We start from the raw sequence: 19,158 nt of genomic DNA, 5'->3' as shown, positions 1-19,158 counted from the left end.
TTTGTTTCGATCAATATTTTTAAGATATTAAATTTTTATAATTTTTTACCATAGATAATTAAAGATATTAAGGGTTAAAGTTGTGTATTGCATATGTGAAGTGATTGACTGCGATGTGTATTTGTTTAGAGGTATTGTACTATATGTCGTTGGCAACGATATTGTGTTCTGATTTTTTTAGGAAATTGCATTTTGATTTTTGATGAAAGGGTTTTTTGTTTTTGTTTTATTTAATTAAAGAAAAGTTACAAAACTACCCTTGCAGATAGAATATGAAGTTGAACCTTGCGGAAAAAGTAATGGGAGTGATAGTGGTTGTGTTGATGTGAAGAGTGCAAGCTTCCCAATGCAAAATGGAGGTTATATTAATTGATTACATCATTTACTTGTCTAAACAATCTATTAGATTTATGATATTAACTGATTAGATCACTTTGTTGTCAAAGTAATCGATTAGGTATATGACATTAATCGATTACTCTTGTTTTTGGTCAAATAACTGATTATCCTTTTCTTTGAAATTGTGTCATTCAATCTCAATAAAATAAACTACATTCCTTCTTTTATGTTCCCATAGCAAGCTCCTTGTTCGTTGGTAACTTTTTTTTTAAAATAATCACTTTTTAGAGTTTTTGTCCATTGGTTATAGTTTTTTGACAAGAATATCAATCTAAAAGTAATATATCAAGTCCTTAAATGAGAAATTATTTTGATTACAAAGAAGCCGTGAATCAATTCAACTAACACAATCGGCTAATTAGGCTTTTTAAATTCGTGTGAGTGCCCTATTCTCTTTTCGAACACCCTACTGCATTTTGGAAGCATACAATACGTTTCAAACCGCCAGTTTTTTGGATTTCAGAATCCATAAGCAGGGCGCGCGAATAATTGAGGAGGCTGATAAGAAATGAAAGAATCACCAAAAATCACAAAGTTTTAGAGAAGATTACAGTTGAGGGCTGAAGAATAAATTAAAGTATAACCAATTGTTTCACATATAAAATGATCCCTTCGAAAGATAACTCCCAAAACACACCGAAAGGGAGATTAACTCCCAAACGATTAGTCCAGTCCATCTAATTTATTTTTATCCCATTCCAGGACGGCCCAGGCCGCTATCCGAGTTTATGGGCATATCTCTTGAACCGGTATACAGGGGCAAAAACGGAATTTTGAAGGGCTAGAGAGACATTGAAGGAGCATAAAAGCAATCTTCAAAACAATAAGACCCATTTTTCAATTAGAACCTTCCAGATAGACACTTAAATTCGTTGATTTTTATTTTTATAAATTCGTTGATTTTTATTTTTATAGTTCGAATATCTTTCTTATCTTTCTCTCCACGCAATCAAACCCCTTTTACTACTTCCAAGAGTCCTCGAGAAAGGTTTGTGATTTCTATTAAAAACTTATTTGAAACTCCTTTTTTTTTTAAGTGATTTTTAGTTTTGGAGTATTCTCAGTAGGTAGCTATGGATACACAGAAAAGCCAAGCTGATCAAAAACCAACTTCGTGTAGAAAGAAGAAGAATGAAGAAGCCACTTTCATTGAAGATTTGAAAGATCACATTGATGAGTTTATTCATGCTTCTATGGATGAACACAAAACTTGCTTTCAGAAAACAATTAAGAAGGTAAGGTATATGTTTTTTGTATCATTACTTTCTCTATAGATAATTAAATTATATGAAAATATGTCAATATTTTGTTTTGAATGACATATATCGGTAGTTAGGGGTGTTCGCGGTGCGGTTTGGTTCGGTTTTGAGCAAAAAAGTCATCCAAACCGCGAGATAAAAAAGCATGCGGTTTGGTTTGGTTCGGTTGATTTTTAAAAAGTCATCCAAACCAAACCAAATCAAACCAATGCGGTTTGGATTGGTTCGGTTTGTGTGGTTTATCGCGATAAAAAAAATATTACATTAACTCTAATATTGCCAACTTGTTACAAAATAAACATAGGACATTTTATTTCGTTGTTTATATGATAAAATATTAGGTAAAACTTATATCAAAATAGGTAAAGTTAAGAAGAAACATAAGCATGAAATAAATTATTGGGAAGTAAAGGAAACAAATTCATCACTGGAAATGAATTGAAAAAGATGGAAATGAATTAGAATCGAACCTGATGGTGCAACAATGGAAAAATCGAATCAAAATAGATTATTCTTGAGCTATGTAATTGGGCTAGTACATATTTAAGTAATATTCATTATTCTTGCGGTTTGGTTTGGTTTGGTTCGGTTGCTGAGATGCAAACCGCAAACCAAACCAAACCGCGCGGTTCAGTGCAAAAGTCATCCGAATTCATCCGAACCAAGTGCGGTTTTTTGCGGTTTCGGTTTGGATTGGTTTGGTTTGCGGTTTTTCTATTGGGTTGGTTCGGTTTTGAACACCCCTATCGGTAGTTACTAGTCGATAGATTAATATTTAGTTATTCGTCTCGTTTGAATCCAGGACCTCTGACTCTTTATCGCTTAGTTCAAATTAGTTGAGTTGCATATTCCTAGAAAATATGTCAATTGTTATAGTTACGAAGTGACGGATTTTATATACTTTAGAGACTTATTGTTATATAAAATATAATTTAATGACTAAATTGGATAATTTAGGATTAAATTGATAATTTATTAATTGTTTTCCATCTCCTGATTTTGTGTTAATGTTTCTTTTGTCAATTTCAGATGTTTGGTTTGTCTAAGGCTGTTACGGAGAAGAACTCTGATGGAGTTGAAAGTTCTCTGCCTCTTCAGACAACTCTGCGAGATTAGTTATGTTGGAATTTAAATAAATGCAGAGAAACTGTTTAACAAAGTTTTTATTTTATTTTGCTTAGAAGTAAAATTCCTTTGGTAGGTTATGTTTTTCAGATGATAGTTTTCCTCTACTGTTATTGATAAAGTTGTATAATTCATCTCCCCTAGTAGGTGAAACTTGATGAAGTTGTAATGGAATTTCAGGCAGGCGAGTGTTTTTCTTTTACTATTGGATGTATGTGTTTGAACATTCTCATTCTTTGAGCTAGCGTTTGAGAATGAAATGAGATCTAAATTCATTTTTCAAAATTTATGTTTCATAATCTTTGCCAACAAACCAATTTGTCTCAAAGATCAGTTTATAGTTCGTTTCAATCTATAATTGACAAGAATAGCATTAATAAAACGTAAGATAAACACCAAGACAAATACCACTCATCGCATATTAATCAAGCCATAATATGGACCTATGAAACACATGTGTTCTTCGGATTAGGTGTGTCCCATTGTCGGACACGCGTCGGTATCCGACACCGCTAGTGGTATTATTCCCAGGATGAACTTTGTTACAAACGTTTGGCCATATCATTGAAGATCATGCCTTACAACCAATTCCAGAGCTCATTCTATATAAGTGTCTTAAAGACTTTGTTTTAATTGATGGAAGTTGGGATGCGATGTTCTTGATGGAGGATGTACCTGGATGGTTGCTATGTGAAATCAGTAATGTAATGCCTCCTAGAGATGAGGGTGGGGAAGATAACTTAATTTGGAAACTCACCTCTTATGTTAAGTTTATTACTCGTCTGCTTATAATCTATTGAAAGGTCCCTGCATGAAAATTATACAATTTTGCAATGGGAGTGGGAGAAATATTTGTGCAAGACTCTTAAAAATGGCCTTTCTACTAATGATTCTAGAGCTATGCAATTTGTAACCAGGGATTGTGAGAAGGTGGTGCAGATTTGGGAGTTGTTTTTAGGTATCTTGCCACAAAACTTCTTTGCCCATAATCTACATAACTGGATTTCGGCTAATATTGATGGCGGTGTTTTGAGGATTGATCATGGCTCTTAAGATTGGTTGGGATAAAGGTCTTTGTAAGGTCCTTATTCATTGTGATTCTCAGTTGGATGTCCAACTTTCAAATAGTGATTGTGATCCCTCCCATCCTTATTCGAGCATGGTGGAGCTATGGAATTCGTGGACGAATAAAGATTGGGAATTGGTTCTTGTTCATAGACCTATTTTTTCTCATGAACATAATACAAAAGCAGAGAATATCGTGCATAATAAAAGACATTTTGAAGATGAGCCTAAGATAACCACAAAATTAACATTCTAATGTTTAAGTGCCCACAAGAATAATGCAAAGATTTTTGTACGCCATCCTATCTTATAGCGTATATCCTTCAAAAAAAAAATCCTATAGCGTATATACAAATTAACCCTAGTTTGAAAATAATGAATGGATAATTGTGCATAATAATACAAGATTGCATACATAGGTGTTGGAATTTCATAACCAAGAGGATCCACACATAAATACAAATTAAAATGTGTGTGATCTACTCTTGTTTGTCATCACTACCCTGCAATTCTTCTCTACTTTTGGACTTTGAAGGGGATACCATGGCAGGGTTTGAACGCTCAGATTGTGAGAACTTAATCAAGAATTGCATGAGTGCGGTGACAATTGCCAAACTAAATACTGAAAATGCAACACCCTTCCAAGAGGAGAGTAGTGAAGACCATTGAAGCAACTTAACAGTCCCCGCAACGACGACACAAATCCATGTTATGACAACCTGTTTGTTCCCAACATGAAGTTGATCAATAATCATGCAAATAATCAATACTTATGTGTTATTTTGGCGTTAACCCGACCGGTTCTTATGGGATCAGGCCCTAGTAATCCAGACTTCGGCCCTAATAACCAATATACATGTGCTTGTTACAAGTTTTTAGTCAAAAAATCAATTTAAAAAAAATTGCGTTAACCGCTTTTAAATGTTTTCATTGGTTTGTTACAGATTTTTGAAGAAATAAGAATCTAAAATAAAAAACTGCATTAAATGAGAAGCTGTTTTGAGTAGCTTATATTGAAAATCATTTTTGGTAGCTTATTTTTCTTATTAAAATCAGCGATTTTATTTATGCTATACAAACACAATAATTTCTAATTTTCAAATTAATGTATATCAAAATCACTATTTTTATAAGCTGTAACTAGTGAACCTTAAGTAGTGTACTACATTAGAGAATAGCTCGCTAATCGAAATGGACATAGCGAAATTAGATGTATTGAGAGGAAATATCTTACCAGAAGAGACTTTATTGGTCGACCGAGATCCCGTGGCTCGTGATCACTGAATTTGTCATCAGCAGTATGTTTGTCTAACAAAGCATCCTGGTGTGCCCGAGGAAATAAGGGAGAGAGAAAAGAAGAGCAAAGTTGTAAAACAATTGAAACTCAAGAATTTATAGACATAGATGTGACAAAATCAACGAAGGCATTCTTGCAAATAGACGTTACATGGTGTGCAAAGAAGTGTGTCAAATTAGTTCTTAATAAAAACTATGATGATTGAATCAAAATAACCGAGACACAGGTACCCTGTGAGAAAAAAGGAGAGCAAAGATAATACTCCTTCCGTTCCTTTTAACATGTCACTTTTGTAGGGAAATTTTTTTCCTATTTACTTGTGGTTTTCAAAGTTTAGTGAAACACTGACTATTGTTTTGTCAATAATACTCTAAGTATTTATTGCAAAGAAATAAGTGAAATTAGATAATACAAGTAAAGGGTATCAAAGAAAAAAGACATAGTGTCATCAAAAGTAACAAAATTTATCGGTTTTATTGGTTTGTGTAAATAACCACAAAAAAAAAAAAAAAAAAAAAAAACCATTAATAGAAAGGTTCAATTGGTACAAACCTTAGCCACAAATATGTCTCGACACCATTGAGCAACAGCTTCCTCTGCTTCAGGCAAATCCTTCATCAAATGCCGCTTAATATGCACATGAACCTAGGATTCAGATAGTACATGTTTTATCAAACATGACATTTTATAAAGAAAAATAGTTCTTTTTTTTTTTTTTGACCGAAAAGAAAAATAGTTCTTAAAAATGTAAGAAAGGCAAGAAATCCTCTTGCAAAGATTCCAAGTAGCTATATAGAAAACAATGCTCCTAAAAAGCTCCATCATTCTCAAAGTAAAAACATGCACCAAATTGCCAAGTCACATCTCTTCTTTTCCCACAAATAACAACAGTTCCTATAAAGTCCCCCAATAAGCCTATTTAAATCTTCAGGATAACAAATTTACATGTCGAACAAGATGATCATGTATCACACAAAAAGTTTCAAAACAACCAAGACTCATCTGGATCAATCAACCCTATTGGACTATATCAAAAACCAAAAAAGAAAAGGAGTTTCTTAATAATTTCTTCTGTAGTTTTTCTTTGATCATTTTTTGCTTGTTTCAATCAGACAATCTTCTATTTGATTCATTTTTCTAAAAGTATCTGCTGTTGTCCCATATGACCATGCCAAAAAAATGGTAGAAAAGAAAAGAAAATCAAGAAATGAAGCTGTAAATTAAATTCTATACTGCATATTTAGAATAAATTATTAGGGAAATAGCATATAAATATACAATTAGAAAAACAAAAAAGAAAATCAAAACTATCCACTTGCATTACACTTTTGAATTTTGATGTCCTTTTTTCATGACTTCCCTTTCCCCAAAACAGGTGCACTTAGAGTTAGTTTGGATAAAATCTTCCACAAATACTTAACGGAAAAGAAAAAAGTGAAATAGTCTTACAATTAGTTTTCTAATTATTAGCTTTCGGTAAGTTGAAATTAACTTATCAAGCCTAAACTTTTTTTGAAGCTTTCTCATCTAACTTCTCCATAAACACCTATTGTAAGTTAGGAATCAAATACTTAGCTAAGTTGAGAAATTTCCATGAATAAGAAGCTAATTCAAACTGGGCCTTCCACCTCAGTTCACAATGAGATACATTCACTAGTACACGGGAGAATTCATAAATCGAGAGTACTATTTGCTCGTAATTCCTATTTGTCAGCACGTCAAAATTAATTTCTTCAGTTAAATTCCCCACACATCAACAGATTCAGCAAGCAAAAGTCAATCGACTCAAAACATATAACTGATCGACAGAGAAAAGAAGTAAATTTTCATTTTGTATACTATGTGGTCAAGAAAAAACTGAAGACTGTAGATGCAGTTTTTTTATTAAAAAAAAAAACTCACCACTGAAGATTGCCCTGTGAAGAGTCTTAGCATTGTAGGAGGGGGTGAACTCTTGGGAATTGCCACTGTTACGTCATAAATGGCTGGAACAAATGAGCGCATATGACTTACTGCAGAAACAAACCCCTGAAAGCAACACAATTCAGTAAACTTTTCAAAGCAAATAACAGAAAAGAACAAGGAAACCAACTGTAATGGCTTGGACTATGTATAGGTTATATAAGTAAGATACACTGTGTTGCTCATGTAAACTTGGTAGAATAAAACAGCCAGAGTAAGGAAGCAAAACATATACACAGAGTCAATAAATATTTTCAAATTTATTGGGGGGTAAATTGGAAACTCAAATCAAAATCGGTTGTAATTACATGCTGAAGCAAACAAAAACAAGTAATTTTAGGATGGAAAAGAGTTAAAGTACGCTTTGAGGAGGATAAAGTATCTTCCCAATTGATAAAAAAACTGTCAAAGCATATTCCACATAGATGAACTAGAGTAGGATGGGGAATTTAAGTAACTCATGTCTGCTTACAGGTGACATGAAAATCAAAATTTTGAAGGTCCAAAAATGCTGCATAAATCAGTGATATAATGTCCATATTCACCTAGAATAGAGTTGGCAGAGGTGTTACTGTTATCCACAAAATCACCAGTCTGAATCAACAAAGTGAGAAACTATCTGTGCATTCAAGTTAGACTGAGTCGAGATCATACGCAGGATCAAGAAGGGTCACAAGATTGTGAATCAGGAGATTGTAACACGGATTGGGGAAGGGTACCAAGATCACAGAATTGTATGTTGCTACGCGCTGGCTCGTGATTTTAACTACCACGAGTGTATTGACAAATCAAAATTGATATTCTTAGTTTTTTATGCTAACTCAACCCCACGAAACCGACAATGGTCTAAGGTATGAGCAGGCTAACGATGGTCTAAGATAAGCTCTAATACCGTCTAAGATTTAGAGCTATGATACTTTTGGACCTAATTCAATCCCATAAAACAAGGTTGTAATCTGAGGATTTCCAACTCCTAAGCTTTATCCAATGTAGGACTTGGGTTATTTTCTCTCCAATAGAGGGTATAATCCTAATTACAGGGAGTAACACAGTAATATAATTTCATAGAATAGAAAAAACCTGCCAAGAACGTGCTAATAGCTTAAAATTCACGTAGAATAGCTTAAAATTCAAAAAGTGGAAGAAAAGCAGGGGAAGGAAAAAGACAAACAAAGAAAAGATAAAGAGATTATTTAAAATTTCACCTTAGTTCTTGGAATCAAAACGTTTCTAGGAACAGGCAATCCAGTCGAGGTTGCATATTCCTGAGCGGCTAATAGTTTGGCCTGTGTAAAGCGAGTTCCTTCTACAAAGAGAGCTAGCCAAAAGGGAAGAGGGAAATCCCTCAGTTGCTGTAGGCCTGACTGCACATACATTAATATTAATATAACATGTACAAATATGAATCTCTTGTGAGCATTCAGCATACATATGAATTATGTTCGAGTAACCCATAGTCCATACCTTTAATGTCCTTTCATCTTTGGCCCAATTTCTCTCCAAGAAAAGATATTCAGAAAACCACATTGACCACCCAATGACCTGCATATTGGAACTTAGAAGATAGATCTTAGAAACTGTGGTTGGGCCTAAAACAGCCCCACAAAACCGACTTTGGAAGTGAGGATGGCCCCCACTTATAAACATATTGTCAGGCCATCTCTTATTCGATGTGGGACTCTTAAACAACATTAAATAATAAGCAGAAAACCAAGTTTTTGATATTTTACTTGTGACAAGTATACAAGCAGAAATTAACATGATTGAGGTAACATGATTGAGGTGATAGAAAAACTTATAATGTTTGTTACTTCCAAGTGGGTAAGTTTCACTCAGTAATAGCAGTACCATAGTCACATAATTCGCCGGTTTTACTGGGAACCGCGAACCAGTTCGCACGAACCGGTTCACGGTACTTTAGCGTACTGGTTCGGACAAATTCGTACAAAAATTCGTCTAACTGAGCGAACCAGAAGTACCAGCTGTTAGGAAAAAATTTGACTGCCTTAAATTCAAATGTTTTGAGCAAAACAAGAAAGCTCAATACAGAGAAAACAACTACAATAAATATAATATATTAATACTGCATTGGAAAGTGCTCAACACTCTAATATTAGTGGAACACTGGACCCACATGAGTAATACTCATTGTTAGTACATTCACTTCTACTGTCTACTCTATGTATTTATAGCCAGTGGTCCTCTCATTTGTTTTCAAAATCTCCGATGTGGGACTTCAAATATTAGTCTCACCACATGTTTAACACAACCATTCACTAAAATCTGCCAGACCACCGCATGTTTTTAGCCAACTGCACCAAATTCCATCCAACAAGGGCACACCTCATGATTCCTCCTCTATCCACAATCAAAATTCTTATACTTTTGTTTCAAGAATTTCTCCAATCAACACATTGTCTTCAAAGTCTTTTATAGTAAACAATGGAGCCTGAAGTTTAATCTGCAAATTTCGGTCTGGTGTGGAGTGAATTAGTCGAATGTGATCTAGTGTTAATGCTTCTTATGTGTGATTGTTTTTTGGAGTTTTAGTGATCAAGTCTCATCTCAATCTAAGAAAGTAAATTTAAATCGGTGTATAGAAGGTTTAGGCCAAGTCAGTTAGCCATTTATTCTTTTAGTTTAGCATCAGTAGGCTTTTGTACAATAGCAGCAACTAGCCATTTATCCTTTCCTGCTTCTCATGATTCCTCCTCTATCCACAACCAAAACACTTATACTTTTGTTTCAAGAATTTCTCTAACCAAGTCAGTTAGCCATTTACTTCCTGTTTATCCTTTAGTTTAGCATCAGTAGGCCAAGTCAGTTAGCCATTTATCCATTTATCCTTAAGGTAATTTTATCCTTCTGCTACACTATATTTCTATCTTTAAAAAATACTTTATATTTTTACTAGTATTACGAACCGACGCGTACCGAAGCTCTATACCCCCGGACGCACCGAATTCTTCTAATGTCGCGTACCGCGAACCCGAACCCGTACCGCGTACCGAAGCGAACCGCGTATTATGTGACTATGAGCAGTGCACTAGGTTGAAAATAATATTAGAGAAGCTTATAATTGGAGTTTCAGGTACAGGAAATAAAGTGTAATATAATAGTGTTGATGGTGTTACATTTTTAATTAAGCAACGTGTAAGAATAAGTATAATATACAGAAATACTCATTTATTTACAAAAATCAGAGCACATAACCACAATAACCAAATAACCACAAGGCCAACGCAAGTTGACAGTTTTGTGTTTTAGTGCTCAGTTAATGGACTCGACCATATGTTCGAAAATATATTAAGCATAAACAGTGAATGCAAAAAATAAAAAAAAATAAAAAATAAAAAACCGAGTAAGAGAATGCTGTTTCACATGATAACTCTAATTAGCCAATAGACCATCCCATCAATTAACAATCCATGAATTGTTTCAATAATTAGCAATCCATGAATACACATCCCTGAATTTCTTAATCATACATATCAGTTTATATTATGTCTGAAACCCATAATTGATCGATTTAAACCATCATTGCTGAATAACAAACACTGTTCTATCTTTTCTTTTCAAAAATTCAAATCATATGAAACGTACCGGCAGAAACTTAGATGATTTCTTCATCACAGCAAGCGTGCTACCAAGGCATCCTGAACGCTGTTGAACACAATAATGTTGGATAATCAAGAGTAGTTGAACCACAAATCAGATGACAAATACACAGATGTATAAGTTCCTTTTGTCCTAGTTTGATACCAGAATATCAAATGAAATAAGCTATAAGTGTATTTGTTTGCTTGCATTAAAGATGTGAGAAGGCTCATACTACATAAGATAATCACCTGAGCTAAAATCCATCCAACAAGCCAATCGATGTCACTTCTGTGATTGGATATGACAAGGGCATGCTCCGTACCTGGAAAATTCTAGACATAATCATATTACTTAGGTGAAGAAAAATGGCCCCAAGAATACTCCCTTTTACCCTTTCCAAAACACAAGCACATAAGCAAAGCACAAAGAAGAGGGGAAAAAACTAGGACAAAATGCATAGCACAAGAGACTTACCCATGAAACGAAAGGTTTCGGGATCTGTGAATACTTGGATCTGCAGCAAAAATATGTCCAATGAAATCTTTGATTAATCCAAATGGAACAATAAATACTATTGAATTGGATCGAATTCATATATAACCGTACTTTCAAAAGATTAATATTCCTTCTTAGGTAACATCAGATATTCCGCATTGCATCATGATTCATAGTTAAAATTTAAAAAGATTGGACGTCATCATAACGCATAAGGCAGGGCTATCAAACGTACTAAACAACAGAAGATATATTAAATGCATAGAATTTCCTTTCAATTTATATTGTCATAGCTACCAACCACCTAAACAATTACCATCTGTTTATAGTACAAAGTCCTAATCTTTCCAATTGTCTTTTAGTCGCAAGGTATTTTTTTTTTACCAATCGAGTCGCACAGTTAGAAAAAAGCATAATTGCCTTCAGCCAAGACTACTTTAAACCAACGAAATGTTCATAATTTATAATTTTGGGCATTGTTGCTGCTATAATCATAAAAAATAGCATGCTTCATCCCTCTCCTCAGATATATTCCTCAAATTGATAAAGGAAAAACCTAGAACATCCTTTTTACAATTGGATGAAGTTGAGATCATACAATTCAAACATCAAATTTGACATTTGACTGACTTTTGAGCACCAGAAACAACAGGACCAAGTGACTTCATTTCCCTACCAATGTTATCAATGGCGAATGGTAGATTATGGCAGCCAGCAAAAAAATCCACCACATAAACATGGTGTTGTGGCCTATGGCGGATATAATAGGTTTTAAGACATATAGCGAACAAAATCAGCCATACTATAACGCCATGGCGGAAATTTGACGACATTGAGTTCTACTAAAATTTTAGGGAAAACATAACTGCCTAGATTTCCACATATCATTTCATTGAATTCAGTCGGAACTATAACCTATAGCCCGTTCTAAGTAGTCACGTCACACAAGCACATCTTAAAATTTTGGTTAGGCCAGGGTCTGCCCTGTGCAGGTGCAGCAAGGCCCACAGCACAGGGCCTCAACACGTGAGTGCCTCGTAACTTTAGAGAAACAAACAAACAAACCAACAAATGGAGTTGTAGATATTCATGTCAAGCCCATTATTAGTCACAAAAGTGTTAGCCCAAATAACTCTAGAAAATCGTTGATCATAATGGTCTACACGTTTGTCATAATTTTTAATTAAAGGAATGTTAATTTTGTGAATAATTTACGGTATCCATTTTTAACATATCACTGCACAGAACAACCATGAGTGGTTAAACAATTGCACAGTACACCAGAACTATGAATCAAGTATGATACACACTTATTATTATGCTATTTTTTCGTTATATAAATCACATATCGTTGCAAAAATTAACATTTCGAGTGAAATAAACTCAAATTTGATCCAACAAAAAAATTGAAATTCAAATGATTGGAAAACTATCCTAAAAAGTTTTAAATTGTTTTTACAAGACTTTGAACCTGATGATCTTTTGATCTTGGGTAAGCAAAATCGATTTTATCCAAAGGGTCTTGCTTTAATTTTTTTTTTTTTTAAAAACTGCATTGATAGTATAATCTTTATATTGTTTAAATAAAGGAGGATTATTTAGTATGTTATTGATGATATTTACATTTAAATAGAGAATAACTCATTTTAAAAAAATTACGCTTTTTTTATTAGGGGTCCATTTTTAATATTTGTACAAGGCGTCCAATTTGATTGGGCCGGCCTTGGCCTAACTCATCATAACAAAACCGTCTTGTAAGGTGACGACTGCCCCCGCTTATAAACTTATGTTCAACTCTCATCTTAGCCAATGTGTGATTCCTAACACGCATTAGTTAAATCCATTAAAATCCCACCATCCTCAAACGAAGAAGGTAGAGCTGAAGATCAAAGCCCAAAGATCACTAATTTTTCAATACACATTGATAGCAAGGAAACATAACTAATGAGCAAAGTAGAAATACTATGTTAACCAAATGATTGAGCTCAAGTGGTTAGTAGTTCCACGAAAGGAGGAATCGTTTGGGATAACTCGAGTTTGATTCATGGGTGGAACAATTATTGGTCAGGCTAAACTTACCTCACGGCTCAACTCTGGATTACTAAGAGCCCTTCTCCGGGAACCAGAGGTTTAACACCAATAAAAAAAAAGTAGAAATACTATGTCACACACTATGTATAACAAATAGAAACAAAGTTGAAAAGAAGTAAACAATGATGAGGAATGATATTTTGACTACCAATTTTAAACAACTTTTTGTGACAACCTTTTTCCTCTCTTCTCATTGGACAATAACAATAGAGTGAGAAAAAAGAAGAGAGAGAAAAAAGTACAATGAGAATATGAGAGAGGGAGAAAGTTGTCACAAAAGTTGTTTAAAAATGGTTTTTCAAATATCATTTCACAACAATGATTCACATATGTAGCACTGACACTTTTGATTGAAGTGGTACACTTCTGATTGAAGTGGTGTCTGGTGTCTGACACAAACATGTGTTAGACACCAACATGACAACAGCACATGTGAAACAATGATTCATATATGTGGCACTGACACTTCTGATTGAAGTGGTAAACTTCTGATTGAAGTGGTGTCTGGCGTGGACACATCTCAGACACCAACATGACAACAGCACATGTGATTACATTAAATTGTGTTGACATATGAGTGTTTCATAGTGCTTCAATGCAATCCACACTAAGCTAGAACTACAGTACAGTAAAAAATGAAAATGAAATATAAGAGAGAATGAAATGAAATAATAAAAAAAAAACCTTGACACCAGCCCACCAATCAAAAATCCAAACAAGCTCGAGCCAAAGGAGTTCTGCCACCATCCTGTTGATCCGTCTGTACAAATTCTTTGAAAAGGGTCTCAAAATCACAAAGCATGTTGCCTGAAACACACAATAATAATCACATCAAATCTGAATCTAAAAAATGAATTTTTATAATGATGGTTTCGGTAAAATGAAAAGAGAAAAAACTGACCTGAATGAGGTTAACGATGAGACCAGAAGCGAAGAAGAGAATACCCAATGGGATGATCACAGCTGCTGGTGAAATTGGCATACTAAATTATACTAACTTACTACTAATTGCTAGATGTTTTCCTTTGTTGTCGATGATGATGGATGATCCTGTCTTGTTACTTATATGTTGATGTCTTCTATGCTTTCTAGTTTCTATCATTTTTCTTTTTTATAACATCTATCAATTTTAATCTATTAAACAAAAATTACATCATTATACCAACACATGTTGGCTCAGTTGGTAAGGAACGAGTCACTTCCTTGCATAAGGTTTTGTGTTCGATTCCTTCTGCCGATGTGAGGGCATTGTTGATGGGTGATCTGTAAGTACCTCTATAAGTGTCATTTGGGCCCAGAGGCGTGCCCTGACCCTGGTGGTGACCGGAGCTGAACCCGCCTAAACTTTATTTAATTCTATAAGTGTCCTTTGGGTCCGGAGGCGTGCCCTGACCCTGGTGGTGACCGGAGCCGAACCCACCTAAACTTTATTCAATAAAAAAAAATTACATCATTATTGTAAACAAAACAAAAATAGATTTATTGAATAATATATAAATATAAACCAAATATGTATCTTGCTCAATAAATTTAAAAAGTGATTTTTTTTATGGGAAATGCTAAAGAGTGTCCTTCGGACATGGGTTAAGATGATAAAAATAGAAATATTGTATTGAAAAATGGTGAAAAATGAAGAATTTAACTTTTTAAAAGTTAAGATACTACTTTTGGGTTTCCTTAACAAGTGTCATAAAGCACTTGTTAGCATAACCCTTTTTTTTATTATAATGGTGACCGTTAAGATGATAAAAATAGAAATATTGTATTGAAAATTGGTGAAAAATGAAGAATTTAATTTTTTAAAAGTCAAGATACTACTTTTGGGTTCCTTAACAAGTGTCATAAGGGCACTTGTTAGCATAACCTTTTTTTTATTATAATGGTGACCGAAAAGAGTATTTGAAATAAAATTGTAGCTAGGGACATAGGGTGCCGTCTACGGTGCAAGATCAGAATGGGTCATGCACCGGTGCAACATGATTAATATGTTAAAAAAGCGGATTAATTTAAAAAATAATAGTGGGTAGGTAATTAACATTAATACGGTTAACATGTATAAGTTGTGAATAGCTTTATACTCCCTCCGTTCCTTTGTAAGTGTCTTTTTAGGGTGAATTTTCCGTTTCTATTTAACTGTCTTTTTGATATTTTAAGGGTACGATTTATCAATTATACCCTTTGTCAATTTTCTTATCTTTTTCAATAAAACTAATTAATGTTTTCTATTTGGAAAACTAAAATTTGTTTTTTTTCAACAAAGTTTGTTTGTTTTTTTTTATAAATAAAGTTTGTTTCTTGTTATTTTCAAATTTAAACAAAATTTTGTTACAAATAATGGTTTCAAGAAGGGTTAAAATTCTATATATAAGATGAGTATCAATTGTTAAAAATTTCAAGTGGAAAGTAAAAGAACAGATTTGAGAGAAGAAAAATAAAAGACTCCATGAATGCTCAAAACGAAGAAAAAGTGGAAGACTCATTTGAACTGCTGATGAGAGGTGAAGAGGGAGAAATAGTTGAATACTCATTTGACAAGATACAAGAACAAGAACAAGATGACAATGAAGAAGAAGAATTTTCATCAAGAGTACTAATGAATTTTGATTTAAATGAAGATGCAGATTATGAATTTAATTTGAGAGAGAGTGCGAAAAAAATAGGAATTTGTTGGAGAAAAAGATAATAATTGACAATTGTTTGTTACGAGAGAACGATAACATATTAAACTTATTGGAAAGATAAATTGTGTGCAAAAAAATAGGAATTTATTGGTGGATTAAAATGAGGGTATAATAGGAAGAAAAAGGTGTAAAAATAGACAACGCTAATTTGGTGTTAATTTTCTAAAAAAAACACTTAAAAAGGAACAGAGGGAGTAATTTATAAAGAATGACATAAACATAATGTCATTTGAGATTTTTTTTGGTTACAATGTCATTTGGGATTAAAAATAGTTTCTTTGTTTATAAAAAAAACCAACGAACAAAGTATTGTTTACATAATAGATAATATTTATTTAGATATGACCATTAAATACAATACAAATATGACAATACATAATAATTTAAATTGGTATCTTATACTTTCATTGTACTTTAATACGAATACAATATTGGTGGCTATGATTGAATCGCATTTAAACTCTAATATATCATTAGATAATTTATTCAAAAAAAAAAAAATATATATATATATATATATATATATATCATTAGATAATATTTCCGTTTGTCTTAAACTTATGGATCCACTAAATAATTTATCATATTAAATTTGTATTGAAATTATCGACCCGGTATTAGATGTAACAATGATGATATTCTATTTACTATAAAAATTGTTATTTACTATTTATTCATGCACCATGTATTTTGAAGTTATTTTTTTACGTTGCATAAACACTTATACTCTTAAACATACATCATGGGTTAAATTGTAAATGTCACAAAATAGTCTAATCTCAATTTAACTCGCATTTTTTTTATATCAAATAAGCTCTTAAAATTATTGTATATGGAGAATTTTCAAAGACAGGTGTCCACTGTTAATCTATCATACATACTATCAAGAAACTTTCTTATAATTTATTCCAAAATCAATTGCATTTATTAAATTAATATATATAATAAGAAAAATTGAAAATTAGTGGGTGAGTTAACCTACTAATTTCAACCATTGAAAATCTTAAGATTATATCTAATGGTTCACATCACTTTTGCAACAAAAAAAATAAAATAAAACGAGTCATACACCGATGGGAGACCCATAAAGGTCATGCACCGTAGCCTTTGCCGGGACATAGTTAGAAGATTATGGTTAGGGGTTGAAGTAAAGTATTAGTTGGTTATCCTCATTGTGAAGAAGGAAATTATCGTGGTTTAAAAGTTATCATCGGCATTTCATTGACTCTGGTCATAAATGCAGAGCCAATTTATGACACATTTCATTCATTCATTGTATCTCGAAAGCAGCTGAAGTCAACTAATTCCCTAGGACCTATATATTGTGAAAACCCCTCACATACACGTCGCTCTTTTGATAGGCCAGAGAGAGCACTAGCAAAGGTAAATACTTGGTAGTAACCATGGCCACCGAGGGGGGTTATGTCAACTCATGGCATCTCCATCCTCAATTAGAGGTAAGAGGATTAATTCCAGGCGTAAATGTTATCCATAATTATAAATTGTTACATCTCATCAGAGTTTTTTGCAATGACCATGGTAATCAGCAACACATATCTGCTATCTAAGAAAGTCATATTATTGTTGATAAAAAGGCAATGAACTAAGCGTAGTCAAGGAAAACCAAGGGAGACCTCTATTAGCCTTATATGACGAGGAGTTTCTCCAAGGATTCTCAAACAAAAATATCCCTCTAGTAGTTAAGGTTTGTATGGATAAATTTTAGGACAACCATTACGAGATATGTGCTGTGCCTTCAAGAACCAACATAAAACTGAAGTATCATATGTTAGATATTATTGTAGCTACTATTTGAGCAGTCGTGGAAGCGGAGAGGAGGTGACTGCTCGCATCCCTCAAATTATATTAGGGGACCTGACATGAATATGATGGACTAATTGTTGAGAGTCCTAACAAAAAAAAGGTGTTAAATTGAGTTGCAGTCAAGCATACAAAGCCAAAGAAGATCGATTCAAATTATATAAATGGTTTGGAGTGAACAATTTATTGTCACATCATCAAATTGGAATGTCAAAATCATTGATTGGTAAAAAAAAACGTGGACCAAAATTGTGCAATTAAAAATAGGGGGTCCAAAATTGTGTTTTTATCAGTATAGGGGGACCAGAACTACATTTAAGAAAATTACATCAATATTTCATATTAACTCACCTATTAACATTTAAAAAAATAATACTCACATATTATTAGGGATGTTCACAAGTTGTGTTGGATTGGTTTTGGTTAAACCTATTACTCGACCCAATCAAACTTAATTGGCTAGGGTTGGATGATTCACATTTTTTTACATCATCCAAACCAACCCAACCAATGATGAGCATGTTGATTTGGATTGGGTCAACGGGTCATTAGATATAACTTTTCTAAAAATCTTCAAAAAATAGATGTAATTAAATGTAAATTACATTATATTTCATAAAATTCCAACATTTACTTTTAACACTTGAATATATTTAAACATTTCAAGATTAACACTTAAAGTCTTAATTTTATTATCAAAAATAAAAAAAATTCTGGCAGGATCAGTTTTCAGGTTCGCGGTTTTGAAATCATAAACTCGTTTCCCAAACCAAAACACGTCAAGTTTGAACAAACCAAAACACTTCTAATTTGAACGGGTCGATTCGGGTTGAACTCAAACTCAAGCGGATTCGAGTAAAATACTAGTTGAGCTGGTTTTGGTCAACGAGTTGAACAGGACATTTGGACCCATGAATATCCCTCAAGACACTTGTTATTGTACTAAATAAAAATAAAATAAAAACTATTGAAAATTATGTATTTCATTCATTGCACAAGAAGTTAAAAACTGATGTTTTCAAAATATAATCACCATCCTTAGATTCTGCCACCAAGCTGAACACAAATTAACATGATCCTAATTATATATTTTTTTTTTTAAAAAAAGCCCCTAATTATAATTAATCAAAACCCTTTTTTTTATATATAAATAGTTTAGGCTGCCTAAATCTCATGCCTTAAGGCTCAAGAAATTGATACACATTATCTACCAATAAGATCTTCACACACGCCATATGAATAAACTCAATCAATTGAACTAAGAATTACCAAGTTCACAAGGGATACCTTAATAATAAGATATTTCAATCGGATTTCTATACTTGGATAACTAAGGAAAAGTGTCTTCAAGACAAATGTATGG

At 33.2% G+C, this 19,158-nt stretch overlaps 2 protein-coding genes across 3 annotated transcripts; one reads left to right on the top strand and one right to left on the bottom strand.

The window, feature by feature from the left end:
* The first annotated feature begins 1,233 nt into the window (after positions 1–1,233).
* LOC146955072 (uncharacterized) lies at positions 1,234–2,987 on the top strand. 2 transcript variants are annotated; one of them, XM_085719912.1, is made up of 3 exons: positions 1,234–1,387; positions 1,467–1,634; positions 2,688–2,987. In XM_085719912.1, exons 2-3 carry the CDS (start codon positions 1,473–1,475, stop codon positions 2,772–2,774), a joined length of 249 nt encoding a protein of 82 aa, XP_085576038.1. In that variant the 5' UTR covers positions 1,234–1,387; positions 1,467–1,472; the 3' UTR covers positions 2,775–2,987. The 2 variants fall into 2 exon arrangements, with proteins under 2 accessions (XP_085576038.1, XP_085576041.1); XM_085719915.1 differs by having other exon boundaries at positions 1,237–1,387; positions 1,464–1,634.
* A 1,083-nt stretch (positions 2,988–4,070) lies between these two features.
* LOC146955071 (1-acyl-sn-glycerol-3-phosphate acyltransferase 2-like) lies at positions 4,071–14,381 on the bottom strand. The gene is made up of 11 exons (XM_085719907.1): positions 14,195–14,381; positions 13,978–14,100; positions 11,182–11,221; positions 10,956–11,029; positions 10,711–10,770; positions 8,572–8,649; positions 8,313–8,471; positions 7,048–7,173; positions 5,698–5,790; positions 5,083–5,169; positions 4,071–4,567 (listed from the first exon to the last, which is right to left on the bottom strand). Exons 1-11 carry the CDS (start codon positions 14,273–14,275, stop codon positions 4,328–4,330), a joined length of 1,161 nt encoding a protein of 386 aa, XP_085576033.1. The 5' UTR covers positions 14,276–14,381; the 3' UTR covers positions 4,071–4,327.
* Between the last annotated feature and the right edge of the window lie 4,777 nt (positions 14,382–19,158).

The sequence above is a fragment of the Medicago sativa genome, chromosome 1 (genome assembly GCF_051527215.1).
Source record: "Medicago sativa cultivar Bolivia chromosome 1, Bolivia_mono, whole genome shotgun sequence".
NCBI classification, from domain to species: domain Eukaryota; kingdom Viridiplantae; phylum Streptophyta; class Magnoliopsida; order Fabales; family Fabaceae; genus Medicago; species Medicago sativa.
Note: the sequence above shows the minus strand (reverse complement) of the source record. Positions and strands in the feature narration are given on the sequence as shown.